Here is a 15,418-nt window from a genome sequence, read left to right on the forward strand (position 1 = left end):
TAAAATTAGGTTCGGAACCACTTGAAAGGCAGCTTACGAGTCTCTTGAAAGGACACTTCGGACTACCGGCTACCAATCCTCTTAAAGGAGACTTACGAGCCTCTTGGAAGGAGGTTTCTAAGCCTCTTGAAGCTTGCTGAAAGAAGCTTGAAAGAGGCATCAGATCCTCTTGCAAGGAGGCACCCAAGACTTTTGAAAGGAGGCTTTTAAGCCTCTTGAAAGGAAGCCTCCGAGCCCCTTGAAAAGAGGCTTCCGAGCCTCTTGAAAGGAGGCTTCTGAGCCACTTGACAGATAGCATCTGAGCCTCTTTAAAGGTGGCTTCGGAGCCTTTCGAAACGAAGCTTACTGTCTGCTTAGAGGCTTTCAAGTCTCTTGCAACCAGTGTTGGTAAGAATTCAAAATCTCAAAACTTAAGAACGATTCAAATTACCCTCGAGTTAAAACGCACCAATCTCAACACTCAAGGCTGAGCAGAATCATCCATTAGAAGCATCGAAGATTTCCTTTTGTTCTTTTTTGACAAAACAGTGAATTTCGTTTGTCGAATTGAATAATGAATACTCTTGCGTGTGTAAACAATAAATTCCCCAACAAATGATTTTAAACGCTTTTTGAAGCGAAATGATTTTTTTTGGCAAATAAGTGAAACGATCCGTACTTGGTTTTAAAAATTCAGTCGTGATGCATTCTTTCTAATTCGCAAACGAGTTTGTAATTGAGATTTATATATGAGACTTTCAGCACTAGGCTGTTTCGCCTCGGGAACACTGCTTGCAACGAAAATAGGCCTCTTAAATTGTAGTGGCAGGAATAGGAGGAGATCACCCAGAACCTCTCTAATTATCTGGATTATGTTTACTTGTATACCATTTACACAAAATATGATCATTGATGATTGGGTATTGGTATTGAGAGGTGTCCGACGCTGGGGGATCCCCCCTAATAGGTTTTTGTTTACTAATCGCCATGCATATCATGTACAATGCAAAGTTTTAATATAAAACAAAATTACATATTTATCAAAACTTGATCAATAAGTGTTTATTGGAATTGTAATACATCCGCCATTACGCATTTTTGCCCGAGGTACCCCCTGGGGTCAGCGAACGTACCCCCAGGGGTACATGTACCCCAGGTTGAGAACCGCTGGTATAAAATATCACTTATGGCAAATGAAGAAAGAATAGCGTAAACATTATTCAACAGTAAACCGGAAAGAGGCCGGCGACTTCGTGGAAGGCTACGAACACGCTCTCTGTACGCGGTGGAATCAAGCATAGGGACCCTAAACGTTCGGTGAAACTGGAGGAACATTTCCCAAGACCGACGATTATGGCCAGGCATGTAAGTGTATCGATGCTGTAGCTAACCAGGTATCCAGTTATACAGGTAGGATAGCATAAGAGGGAGGCATTCCTGATAGTCCCCCCCTCTGAGTTTTTCCTTTACTACGGGCCGGGAGGATCAGGATTAGTGTAAGGAAATAGGAAATTAGCCAACAAACACCTGATAAGAAAACTTAGATAGAGCCTTCTACCATTATTAGCTTGTATTGTGGTGACAAACTTTAGCTGCTGGATGAGTACGTGTACTTATGCCCAACCAGCGGATGTTGATTTTTCTCACATATACACATAAGCTGGGCATATACGAAATAGCTAGATTGTAATAAGCAAAAAGCAAAAAGTCTTATACAAGATGTGATTTTGCATATGTCCAGTTCTTATAAAGATTTTGGTAGGTTTTCATACAGAATTGTAAGAAAATCTTACAAACGCTGTTTCTGTGGAGGCTATCTGGTGACCGACGTGTGTGATCCCAGTAGAGAAATTCGGAAACACATAGAGCCAGGGAATCGTACTAACTTTGAACTTCGAATAGAGTTCATTTTCGAATAAATTGATCGTCCTCAAAAAAGCTGATTAGAACAGTAGTTTTCTATCCTAGACAATGCTTGTGGAGAACTGAAGCGCAATTGAAGCCTTGATAATATGCTATTATATCACAATTTCCATATGATTATCAAATAATCAGTAATGTAATTGGCAATCCAGTTTGTGAATTTTAGATCAAAATTGCAATAGTAGAGAAGGAATTTGCATTTGCAGGTTTGAATGTTATTATCATACCGCACCGCTACCATTCGAAAGAAAAGTTCTTTCTTCAAGCATGTGAAGACGATAGAGGATAAAATAATCACTTGGCAACATGTAAACTCTATCAAACACCATTTAAAAAAATGCTCTATCGATGCCCGCGAGTTTACCCACCCGCGGAGATTATGCTCTTTCGCGTCCTCTTTATAACTGCATCAGCATATCGACGTCATCGCCGCCGCCACCGCGCCTTATGATATGGCAGCAGTAGGAAACTTGTTCGTAAGTGGAAGAAGTAGGCAAGCATCCACCATTGTACTAAGTGTATTTAAATGCATCTGCTATTCGCTCGACATGAAACATAAATAAATAACATAATGCCCTGTACAAGACGAAATCCCTCTTTTGCTGGAGGAAGCGAGACGCTTCATCGTCGTCATCATCGGCTGTTGATAGGAGTACAAAAAGGTTAAAGCTTTGCATACCTTCAACAGCGAGCGACAGGACAGAATATTGTAGTCGCTCAATGGAAGCTGCCGCCCTTCTTTCAACTTTGTGCTGAGGGTATCCGATATTCTGGTTAAAAGTAACTTTCGTGAAGTAATAAGTTTTGCATGATATTTGGCTTGTTTATTCCGATTGGTAAGGCCGTCGGAACTAGTCCGCCGAAGGCAACCAGACTACCCAATAATAATTGCATGACGTAGCACTTTCGTATCTTTGGTGCCATCTCAAATTGTGGAGCGTTATACTGGCTTTAAAAAAAAATCATTTTAATATTACTTATCCATCTTAGTATCCGTTTACTAACTGCTGTTAACTGCTTAATCGACATATTTCAAATATGCCTTTTATATTCATGATTGAAAAGACTTGAAATTCAATCGACCAAAGATTTTTCGGAAGTGAAACATTGAATAGGAACTATTTTCACCGGCATCTAGGGATCCTTTCTCGTAAATTGATATCGACGCAAGCTTCCCTATCGATGCGAGGAAGCTGATGGCGAGGCCGCGGCCTTGATGTCAATCGTGAACTGGCTGTTGTTGTCAACTGATGGTGACCCCCGAGGCAGCGACCACATGCCGATATTGCTGGCCCTCCACAGCTCTCCAATAAAAATAACCAGGATGCCACGCTGGGGTTGTAGGACAAAAGGTCGAAGGTCAAAAGGTCGAAGGTCAAAAGGTCGAAGGTCAAAAGGTCGAAGGTCAAAAGGTCGAAGGTCAAAAGGTCGAAGGTCAAAAGGTCGAAGGTCAAAAGGTCGAAAGGACAAAAGGTCGAAGGGTCAAAAGGTCGAAGCAAAAAATCTGAGTAAAAAGGTCGAAGGACAAAAGGTCAAAAGGACGAAAGGTCGAAAGGACAAAAGGTCGAAAACAAAAGGTCGAAAGGGCGAAAGGTCGAAGGTTAAAAGGTCGAAGGTCAAAAGGTCGAAGGTCAAAAGGTCGAAAGGTCTAAAGGTCAAAAGCTCAAAAGGTCGAAACAAAAAAATCTGAGCCAAAAGGTCGAAGGAGAAAAAGTCGAATGTTGAAAGGTCGAAGGTCAAAAGCTCGAAGGTCAAAAGGTCGAAAGGACAAAAGGTCGAAAGGTCAAAAGGCTGAAAGGACAAAAGGTCGAAAGGTTGAAACAAAAAAAATCTAGGCTAAAAAGGCGAAAGGACAAAAGGTCGAAAGGTCAATAGGTCGAAAGGTCGAAAGGTCAAAAGGTCGAAACAAAAAAATCGGAGCCAAAAGGTCGAAGGAGAAAAAGTCGAATGTCGAAAGGTCGAAGGACAAAAGGTCGAATGTCAAAAGGTCGAAAGGACAAAAGGTCGAAAGATGAAAAGGTCGAAGGGACAAAAGGTCGAAACAAAAAATCTGAGTCAAAAAGTCGAAGGATAAAAGGTCGAAAGTAAAAACGACGAAGGACAAAAGGTTGAAAGACAAAGGTTCGAAAGTGAAAAGGTCGAAAGACAAAAAGGTTGAAAGAACAAAAGATAGAAATTGCGGTTGTTGGACAAAAGGTCGAAGGTCGAAAAAATTGGGCAAAACGTCGAGTGTTGATCAACTATTCCTTTGCACATTTATGTTTTACCTGATAAGGCCAATTCAAATTTTTAAAAACATTTTGTCTCCTTCCCCCTCGAATTTTTTTAGCAAAAAAATATATTTTGAGGGGGCAACAAAATAAAATTCGGATAATTTTGAGGATTTTCAAAACATTCTTTAACAAATCCGAAGAGCTTTTTTTCATTTCAATATTGATTTTTTATCCTACCCCCCCCCCCCCTTCCCCCCTGACCTTCCGGAGACCAGTTGGACAAAATGATAATGAAATATTTGTAACGGCCTAATTTTTCATTGCTGATTTTTTCCTTGATTTAGTCATAGGCCGTTCTTTCGAGATTCGCATATTAATATTTATTTGTGTTTCACCTGATTATATTTTATTGTTGATTTTTTCCTTCTTTTAATCAAAGGCTTGTCATTCGAGCTTCGCACATTAATATTTATTTGTGTTTAACCTTATTTTCATTGTTGATTTTTTTCTTTCTTTTATTCATAACCTTTTCTTTCGAGTTTCGCATTTTTCTACCGCATATGAAATGCCAAAACTTGAAAACATTTTATTCTAGAATTTTCCTTTGTTAAACACAGGGTATTCTTTTTTATCAAAGTATTGCTAGGCTTTATTAACTTCAATTGTAATTCATGAAAATAGTTCTCCTCATTTTCATCAAAATGATATTCAAAATATATAATTTTAGCTTAACATACCATCTTCTGATAACAGTAATTTTATTTTTATGTGCACAAAAGATGATACGTTTTTGTTCACAAAATTTGTTTTAAGTAACTATACACGAATATACTAAATACATTTATTTTTATTAGGAACCGTTACGTTGCGCTTAAAAGTTGAGGTATGGATTGCCAAATTTGCATTAGGGAAGATCCATTATACGTAACCAAAAATATGGAATTTGCAACCTCCCTCCACCTATTCTGACTTTTGTAAGAAACATCTGAAAATGTTGTATAGATCGCCACACATCGCTCAACCCCCTCTCTTCGTGATTTGTGAACGTTTGTGTTTTTTAGATCAACAGTACCCTCTAACGCCCAAGGCCGCTTTCAGACAATTTTTTATTTTTTAAATTTTTGTTCAGATTTAAAATTTTTTTACCTTTTTTTATTCAACCTTCTGTTTTTTACCCTCTTTCCCTTCGACCTTTTGTACTCTCTTGTACTTATCTCTTCAATTTTTGACTTTTCGACCTTTTGTTTTCGACCTTTTATCCTTTCGACCTTCATCCTTTCGACCTTTTATCCTTTCAGCTTCTTCCTTTCGACTTATCCTTTCGACCTTTTGTCCTTTCGACCATTTGTCCTTTCGACCTTTTGTCCCTTAACCTTTTGTCCTTTCGATCTTTGTCCTTTCGACCTTTGTCCTTCGACCTTATGACCTTCGACCTTATGACCTTCGACCTTTGACCTTCGACCTTTGACGCAGATTCCACGCTGGGTATACGAGCAAGCAGAAATAATCCGAGAGATGAAGGACACTGGGTAACCTTCCTAGATAGCATAAACAGTGAATAGTCGTCAGTGCGCTCTGGAGATGCATCGGCAGTATGTAGAGATAAAGACGCTCCAACGGTATTGCGCTATCAGTTAATGGTGTAGTCCAGCATTACCTGGTACTAGTAGCCGATGCACTGGCTGACCACTTCCGAGTTCTGTCTTCTTACGGAAAGTATTTGGCCCTCTTCAGCCAATAAAACATCTTCACCCTTTCCTGTTGTTACTGCTTTCCAGGTTCCTCCAGATACCGGCCAGGACTTCAATCAGCCCTTTCCTGGATGAGCTGGACTTGCGTAAAAACGGCAAAATCCGCGAAACACGATAATGGATACCCTAAGCTAAAGCTCTTGCCAATCGGCGGAAGAATCGCTCTCATCATCAGTGGAGACCAAGCCTCGTCATGCCGATCCCCATAAACTGAGGTCCCCACAGCGACCCAGGGAGCTACCGACCCATTGCACGCGTGAACGTCACGGCGAAGGTCATGGAGAGGATGGTCAATAGACGGCTTACGAATTTCTTGGAGGGAACTGGACGTTTTAATAAACGGCAACATGGCTTCCGCTCTGGGTGTGGTACCAATACATATTTCGCGTCCCTAGGCCAGATCCTGAGCGATGTTAGAAAATCGGAGAACCATGTTGAGCTAGTTTCCTTGATATAGCCAAGGCCTATAACAGAACTTTAACTCCACGAATCCGGGAGAAACAAAATCAGAACCTCCTTCAATTCATTAAAACCTTTTGTTTACCACTCATCAGTAGCAAAGCTTTGTATACATCGTGTTGCTAGTCAGGATTTTCCGAGTTACAGACACACCGTGACAACTTTTTACGCGTTTTGAAAATCTAAGCGTTTTGTAAAACTTTTATACACAATTCTTTTACGATTTTTTACGTCGATTTCAGTGTCAAGGCCTTTCACAAATTACGTAACGCTGAAGGGAGAGCAGGTCAACCGAACGTTTGATCCATACAAAAATTAAACCTTCCTAGTGTTACGAGGGTGAGGTGAGTCAAATCACAAATTTAGCGTTACAGAATTTTAGAAAGAACCTAACCAGTATTTTAACGCGATTTTGAAATCTAAGCGTTTTCTGAATTTATATTTACACGATTTTCTTACGTTTTTTTACGTTGGTTTAGGGTTCTATCCAGTTTTACCAGTGGATTAGAGAAACAATATTTTAAGCTCTTTTAGTGTAATGTATTTCTACCGTCTAAGATGAGTTTAGATTTTCATTTAATTTCACTACGTTCTTGTGACCTATCCCGTTAACCCAATTAAATTATCAATAGAAGCAATCACTGTTTCGAGTTTAATTATATTTACCTCTCATCACAATTGAAGGTCAAGGTAACTTGGGTTTTCTACTTACCCTTTTCACTGGGGTTAGCGGAAAACAACTCCTTTAAATCTATTTTCATTCAAGCGACAAAAGGTATGAATTAACAAAATTAACTGTTTTGAAGCCCACAGTGGCGTAGCCACGGAATTGATTTTAGATTAACCGAACCTCTCAAATTAAAAAATCAGAAAACCCCTCCCAGACATTTTTTCTGGCTACGCCACTGCAAGCTCAGAATGATTACATTTACGTCATTTAAACTGATTTTACACTAATTTAAACATGAGCTACCGATTTTTCATATTCCACTTACCCCAGTGTACCTCAATCATAGTTGCAATTAGAAGCTTGAATAATGCAAAATTTAGACATTTTGTAACATTTCTAATATTATATATTGTTTTGTTCTGACACCGATGAAACATGTCACATATCCTTACTTTGCATTGGTTTGGGTGCGACAACGATCTTTCCATTGAATGGGAGAAGAGCCGGATGCTGGAATGTCTTGGACAATGAACTCTAAAGAAATAGGTAAGCTCGAGAGCAAATTTGTACTGAGCTGGACTATTTATGACACATGACCAAGCCATATGGGCCAATTAAATGAAAATAAAACTTTAGGAAAATGATTTCATTTCCTACTAGACTGGAAAAAGATTATTGTCTGATTCATTGCTTAGCCAGACGTTTCGAAGTATTGTTCAAACCACAATTCGGTTTACAGGTTCTACGAAACCACCAATCCCGATATTATGTTGTTTATCCGAAAATAAACGAAATCAACACTGGCCCAGAACGTTACGACTGGGTGAATGAATGTACATGAACGGCAACAACCCTCCGGCTCCGTTAGATATGGCAAGCACCCTGCATAGTCTGAAAACAACCGTACGGAATGCAATAACGAGGATGAATTAAAATTAAAATTGTTCCAAGACCTCCGATATCGATTGTGGTGTAGCATCATGGATGTCCGTATCGGAACGGAAGTAAGGAAGGGATGCGTTCGGGTGCGTTTAGAAGTGTTGAAAATCAAACAGCGTATTGAGTGTCTTCATAGTACCTATGTACCAAGTATTTGCATGAAAATCAATCGGTACATCCTAAACGCACCTTTCTGGGTTGGAATTCATTTCATTCAATCAACCTTGTGGCTATTTGATTCAGGCTGTAGCTCAGATCCATACTCGGAAGTCGGTATTGTTATGCTTGGGAGGAATATCGTGCTCTCTATTCATTCCTCGAAGTGAAAGCTATAAATGAGCAGGCGTATCAAATGCAGCAATGCAAACCATTTGGCAAGATTCGTTCCAATGCAGATCAACGACGAAGGATGCAGAATCGAATCAATGCAAAATCGAATAAACTCTGGAAGATTTCACCCTAAGGAGTGCTTTAAGTTTACCTTATGCAGTTCATTAGTACTTCTAGAAATTTTACCTAGGAACAACGAACAATAAAGCATTTTGAATGACATTCTGTGTACCTTTTCAAGCGATTGACATAGGGGAACGGTTCGGCACTTCATCTCATAGCTCCTATTTCCATCCCATAAAAAACAAAGCAATGAAAAATTTGATTTGTTATTTATTTTGTGATACAGTGAGTACGCATGTTAGCAAAAGAAGCGACAAGGATTGGTGCTGTATTTCTCTGTTTTGCGATGAGATGAATATATGTACAGTAAGATGGAAAACGGAACAGTTCCCTATATTGGGGTGGTTCATTTATCGCAATCTAATCAAGTATGTAGGTATGCCGACTCACAGTTCTCAAATGACTAAAATCCGTAATCCATATATATTGACGAAAGTCGTGGTTTGCGATTTTCAAATGTTGACAAAAATTCATGTAAAACAAATTCGTGAGGAACATCATATAAACATCCGCATTTTTTCCATTTGTGTAAAACAATATAGGGTGGGTATACCAATTGTCGCCATACATAAGAACAACTATTTTATAAAAATAAGTAAAAGGCATGTGATTCATGGGTGGACTTTATATATCAAGCGAAAGGTTTACTTCCTGCACCTTAGAACGACTGTGAAAATCACAATAAAATTTGTTATAATCATCAAAATTGATTAATCCATAATATGCATGCATACCAGTTGGGGCACTATTCTTAATTTTGGTTCCTTATTTGGAAATCCATTGTTTTCTTATGGGATTGCCAAATAAACCCTGGTCAATAACTGATAAGGACGTCAAAATTAAGCAAAATCAATTTTACAAATATGCTTTGCTTGTTCTAGAAGAGTCAAAGGTTTTATCGTATCAGAATATGCTTTATCGATATGAATTTAGTTTGGTGATTTGATTGGCAATTTGCAGGTATACCCGCTAGGCATAATTACGTTAGTCATAAAGACGTTAGGCATAAATACGATAGGCATAAGTACGATAGGCATAATGGACGTTAGGCATAACGAACGTTGAAGAGAACGAATTATACCAAACGTCCTATGCCTAACGTAAATTATGCCTAACATCTTATGCCGGACGTCCATTATGCTAACGATATATAAAATAAACAATGTGCTATAGCCACGACTATACTCTAGCCTAGGTAGTTACATCGGTGAAATTTTTTTTAAATGGACGATTCATTATTTATTTATTTTTTATTGGGGAGAGTGTTTCAAACGACCGTCGGTCCAAACCGACCCTACGGTCTATCTATGGCGCTTTCGGTGAATATGCCTGTATTGTCAGTAGAACACTGCTGCAGCATTATTTGGACGTAGGCATCCATCTTCAAGGTTGCGTTTTCGGAGATTTCGCACCATGTTGTGTTTTGACTACGCCACATTGTGTTTGAATTGATTTTTGACTGCAGGAGATATCGTAAAATATTTTGGCGTGTATTAAGAAATTGAACGATAAGTTATCCCTAATGCTTATGGTCTTAGCTATGTTGCACGTACTTAGATTAGTTCTGATGAGGGTGTATTGTTGAAGTGCGTCATTTTGAGAAAAAAGTCGGGTGGTCCGAACCGACCGGCAAGAAGTGGTCGAAACCGACTACTATTGCACTCTACTTTTACTGCATGATTTGAAAGAGAGAAAGTGGACAAAATTCTAAATGATTTCGTGATATATTAGGGAGCACCACAATTACGTAACGTCTAGAGGGGTTCTCTGATGTGGATATCAAATACAAATTTTCAGATGTTTCATACAAAAGTGGACATATAAAGGATTGGGTGTTGAAAATGACCGATTTTTGCGTTACGTAGTTTACTGATCTTCCTTTTGCGAGATGAGACAAAAGGAAATACAATTTTTATCTAACTATGTAGGGATATAATATCAATTCACTCTTGAGCAGGGACGGGAATGGTTGACATTCTTTTATGCCAGAACAGAAAAACAAAACCACGGCAGCCGCAGTAGCCACGCCGAGCAGACGACAGTCAGCCCATGCTTTTACTATTTTCTCTCCCACATTTTTTTTTCTAGAAAATTTCACAACGTATAACCGTTTTTGGTGGAAATTTCATTTCTACTCCTTGCTCATTTTAAAGATAAGAAAGAATAAATCAGTACCCTGGATGGCACTTCTTCAGGCTTTGCGCCACAGGTAATTAACCTCGATTCTGTGCTTTGCGCTGCGAGAGCCGAAACAAAAATCTATGCAAATGCTGACCGCACGCCGGCACGACTCGTAACAGCAAAACAAACAGTTTGCATCATCGGCAAAAAACTGTCATGATGTCGGGTATATTTTTTGGCAAATTTCGAGTTGTTTGAGCATGATGACTGGATAAAATGTAAATATTCGCATAATCAGAGTGTTTTGATGTACATTTCCAACACTGCTCTTGAGTAGGTTTAGGGTCATTTGGCCGAATGTCGCTTGGAAGAAGGAAGAAGGAAAAAGGAAGAATGAAACTCACTCCCAGTGTGAGTACTCCATGCGCGATATCAATGATGTCGCGCTACTAGTATTAGCTACGGTCGTGGTAACCAGATTCTCGCCAGCGATGCCAGATCTCAGGACCGTATATCTACGAATTTAATGTTTTCTACGGATCTACGGATCTACGGAATCTGGAAATTTGAAAATTTCTGCAGAAATCTACGATTTTTATCTCAGTTTTAATTTTCATCAGTTCATAGGGACTTTGTCTCATATCAAGATTTTATGGTGTCTTGCCTACGATACGTTCAACTATTAAATTGCTAAGAGTTTCAAACTGAATTTCTCCAGAATTCGTTTATAGATTTCCACAAATTTCTTCTGGAGGAATTCAGGTAGTGCTGTGAAGAACCGGAAAAATTCTGAAGAACTCTCCTGGAAGAACTCTCATTGGAAATCATAGGAGGTTTTATGGAAACTCGGAAATATTTCTAAAAATAAAAAGGAATTACGGCACTATCGGAGGAATTCTTAAAACGTTTCCTGAACTCAAGGATTGCTGGAAGAACTCTGGGAATATCTCAGAGAAGTTTTGAAATGCGAAATAATCTGCTAGTTTCTGGAGGAATTCACAAAATAATTTTAGATAAACTCGCTAATAACTTTTAAGGACTCATGGAAGAACTTACGTAACAATTTATAGTGAAATTTGTTGGGGCATTCCTGGAAGATCTCCCAAAGGGATTCATGCATGAACTCTCAGAATGGTTTCTATGAAACTCCTGAGTTATTTCAGAAAAGATAAAACTGGAATTATTCCAAAATAAATCTTGAATATTACACCAGCTTATTGTCGCCAGTTCATCGCACATTTTAGTAGCAAAAATCAAGTACTGTAAATCCAGTGAATATAATTGTATGTATTCGTCGGTGACATATGTTCATGTTGTGATTCAAGCTAAAATATATTCTCTGGCTCTGACTTTCTGAGCAAGTGCATCAAAATTTAACAAAATTTTTAATTCATAATTTTCTATTGAGTTGAAACTTTGCTATTTCAATTTCATCTAAATCGTCATTTTCGATATCAAATCTTTTATTGAGTCACGACTAACTTTTCAAAAGGGTGTGGAATGGTTAAAAATATTCAAAGACTGTAAGCAAAAACGGAATGTTCGATTGTAGGATTTTTTTAGCAAAGTTAGACAACTAAATGGTGTTTCTTAAAAAATGTACACCGTAAAAATATATTTTTTGCTTTAGAAAATATCATTTTGTCACAAACTCAAATATCTCAAAACCCTATCTTTTACGAATCCATTATATAAGCTATCTACCATAAAATTTGGTGATGGTAAACTAATAAACAAAAAAGTTATGACATTTCAAACATTTCACAATTTTCACATAGTAAACTAAAAAATTTCCGTATTTTTTCAAGAATCGCAGTTTGATGCTGATTTTATTATTAAGGGCCTTGCGTGAGTTAACAAGTTTTTCTTATGATATTCCATATTTATGTATTCATTGATATTATGTTTATTTTGTATATAAATATTATATGTATAAATAAATAAATAAATAAATAAATAATAAAGGCTTGCAAATGAGGAAAAACCTACTTTATAATTATCGTGAATTTCCGAAACGTATGTTTTGTTTTGAATTGCTTGAGCCTTTCCATCTTTTTACTGATACATAATCTTTTTGACCAGGAATAGCTCGACTTACTTCATCATCTTCAAAATATTGAACTACTATTCTTTTGTCTCATCTGTTAATGCAGTACTGACCTGGTATTTTGGTTGAAAGACAGTTGAGAGGGTTAGAAGCAGAGGGTGTAAGTGACATTTAGCTCAAAATTGAGTAGGTCACAGGAAAAATGCTTTGTTCTGAAGCTTTGCGGCAATATTTTGATATAGTTTGTTCGTTTTTAGAAAAAATGTGAAAATTCACAGAAAAGAGTATTTTTTGAACTCCATACATTTGTATGGGCGAAAAAATATTGAAAACTTTGCACCCGTTTTTCTCGAAACTAACTTTTTGTCACTTACACCCCTTTGACCCCCTCAGTTATTCTTCAATTGTTTTGCCTCTTTTACTGTATTTCTATTGATTTTGAACTCATCAATGGCATCCTGAATAGACACGAACTTGGCATCAACAAATCAATATTTTTTCTTTCCTTGTCTGGCTGCATCCGAGAACCTTTCCTTCATATTTATAATTACCTCATCGTAGTCTGTATTTTCCACATCATCAGGAGGTTTCTTCGTACAGCTTCGTTTATTTCACGTATTTTTTCTCCGGGTAATAAACGTGATCCATCTTCTCAAAATCGGAGTCATTTTATCCTTCTGCCTCGTTAAAGCGTTCGATGTTGACCTTTTGGATACATTCATCTTCCGATTGATTTGTTGAAACAGATTTCGCTAATGGTACGTAGCAGGCTCTCAGCACTTGACTTCTGGTAATTCTCAGTTGTTGTCGGTACATCTGGCAATTCCTCAGGTGTTGTCGTTTTCAAACTTCCTGCGCTCTGCTCAACCGATGATATACAGATTGCTCTTTTGTCAACGTTTAGAGCGACAGGACGTCAAATGCGTAAATTTGTATTCAATGTGGACATTGGAGCATACCAGTCGCTTTCGTTTTATCTATGGTGCTTTCGGTGAGATTTTCGACTCTTTTGAACACTTTTTTCCATCAAACGGCCTTCAACAGTTGAGAAGCGGCTACTCATGTTGCTCGTTATATTCCAATACAAAATCACTTTTAAGTTTTTAATGACTAGTTTGGTTCATTTGTTGACTGAACAAAAAAATACCATAAGATCTTTAACAACCTTAGTGGTATTAATTTTTTGCTTTTTCGTGATCATTTCATGGTATGTACCTATCATGCATTTGTTTTTGTGAAGATACCCGTTTCTCCTCGATCATAAAGTCTATTCTCTAAATATATATTTTTTCAGGTAAACTATAGACGTATACGTGTATATAACTCTTTGATTTTGCAGCTTTTGTCTTAAAAACATTTCTGATATGTTTCTTATTATCAACAGGTTTCAAAACTATTAAAGAATTTTTCACAGTCACGTACAATGAAAAATTATGACATTATGAATACTTTGATCACAAACTGGATCGTGTCTAAGTTTCTTGAAGATGCTATGAATAATTATCAAAATATAGGAAACAACTTGTTTAAATCACGCAAAGCCCTTAACAATAAAATCTGCATCAAACTGCATTCTCGAAATAACTTACACGGAAATAAATTTTTTTACTAAATGTGAAATTTGAAATTTTTGAAATATAAAATTACTTCGTAAAAAGATAGGGTTTTGAGATATTTGAGTTTTTGGACAAATGATATTTTTAAGGTAAAAAATTTGTTTGTACTTTGCATTTTCTTAGAACTATCATTCAGTTATCTAGCTTTGCTGAAAAATATAATCGAACATTCCGTTTTTGCTGTGCAGCTCTTTAAATTTTTGAACCATTTCACATACACCCTTTTGAAAGAGTTAGCCGTGACTCAATGAAGATTTGATATCGAAAATGACGATTTAGATGAAATTGAAAAACTGTGCAAGGTTTCAAATATTTTGAAATGGTCGCTCAGGATCATTGACATGCCTCGTGGAATGCCTCATCTCTGTAATCTAAAAAGGGATAATTTTTTTGGTTGACTTCGATTTTGTCATGAGCATGTGGATGTAAAGTTCTAAATTACATAACTTACGTCATCTATGCAAAATTGCCCAATTTGCAGCCACTCAAATGTAATGACAACCTAGATTATTATTTTTAAAGAAATGCTTGTACATTTTAAAAAACTGTTTGTTTTAAAATATTAGGAATTTGAAAAGGATATACACAGAGATAGGGACACTTATTTATGGAATATCTCCATTACATGCATGGATGCGATTTTTCGAGTGCCTTCTTCACTTATCTTACCGAATGGATTTTAAAAAGGCGGTATCAAGATATTAAGGAAGCGTCTGAAGAGAAAACAACTTATACAGAAAGGCTTTATGATAGCTTGGTGTGAGAGTCGAAGCAAGGCAAGGTGGAGCAGGATCAACAACTGGAAACATTTGTCGACGAGCGTTTGAATCCAAATCTGTTAATGAAGCATTAAATGTCAACGAAGAGCTAATTCACAGTTCTGGAAACATTCTGATCGCGATAACTGCCATGAGCCAATCAATCCTGAAAAGCAGACAGTTGATTAAGCACCTACCGGTTATATTTGCAGCTTATGATTGGTATAAAATTCCTGCTACAGGCATAAAGTCCTTGCCCATGCTGGGATAATTATTCATTCACCAGCACCACTTGGAATTTGGCTGAAGAATCCAGCTGAGTGTCACAAGCACTTAAAAAAGTCGGACTCATCATGCCAGGGAAAGCTCAAAGAAGAAAATTTACATGACCTTTTCATTAAGTGCTATGAACTCGTCGGATCTTTGATAAGCTCCCTCAACTTGGGTAAGCGACTTCAAAATAAATCGTTGGAAGCAATACGTAGCCTA

The 15,418-nt window shown here is 37.5% G+C and overlaps 1 protein-coding gene across 1 annotated transcript in view; it reads right to left on the bottom strand.

Moving 5' to 3' along the window:
- Window positions 1-3,078: 3,078 nt before the first annotated feature.
- Window positions 3,079-15,418, bottom strand: part of LOC134206754 (netrin-B-like) — a 74,800-nt gene continuing 62,460 nt past the window's right edge. The window contains exon 5 of the mRNA XM_062682481.1: window positions 3,079-3,234. Coding sequence (XP_062538465.1) covers window positions 3,079-3,234 — 156 coding nt within the window. The remainder of the gene's footprint in view (window positions 3,235-15,418) is intronic.

This window comes from Armigeres subalbatus, chromosome 1, assembly GCF_024139115.2.
Source record: "Armigeres subalbatus isolate Guangzhou_Male chromosome 1, GZ_Asu_2, whole genome shotgun sequence".
Classification (NCBI taxonomy): Eukaryota; Metazoa; Arthropoda; class Insecta; order Diptera; family Culicidae; genus Armigeres; species Armigeres subalbatus.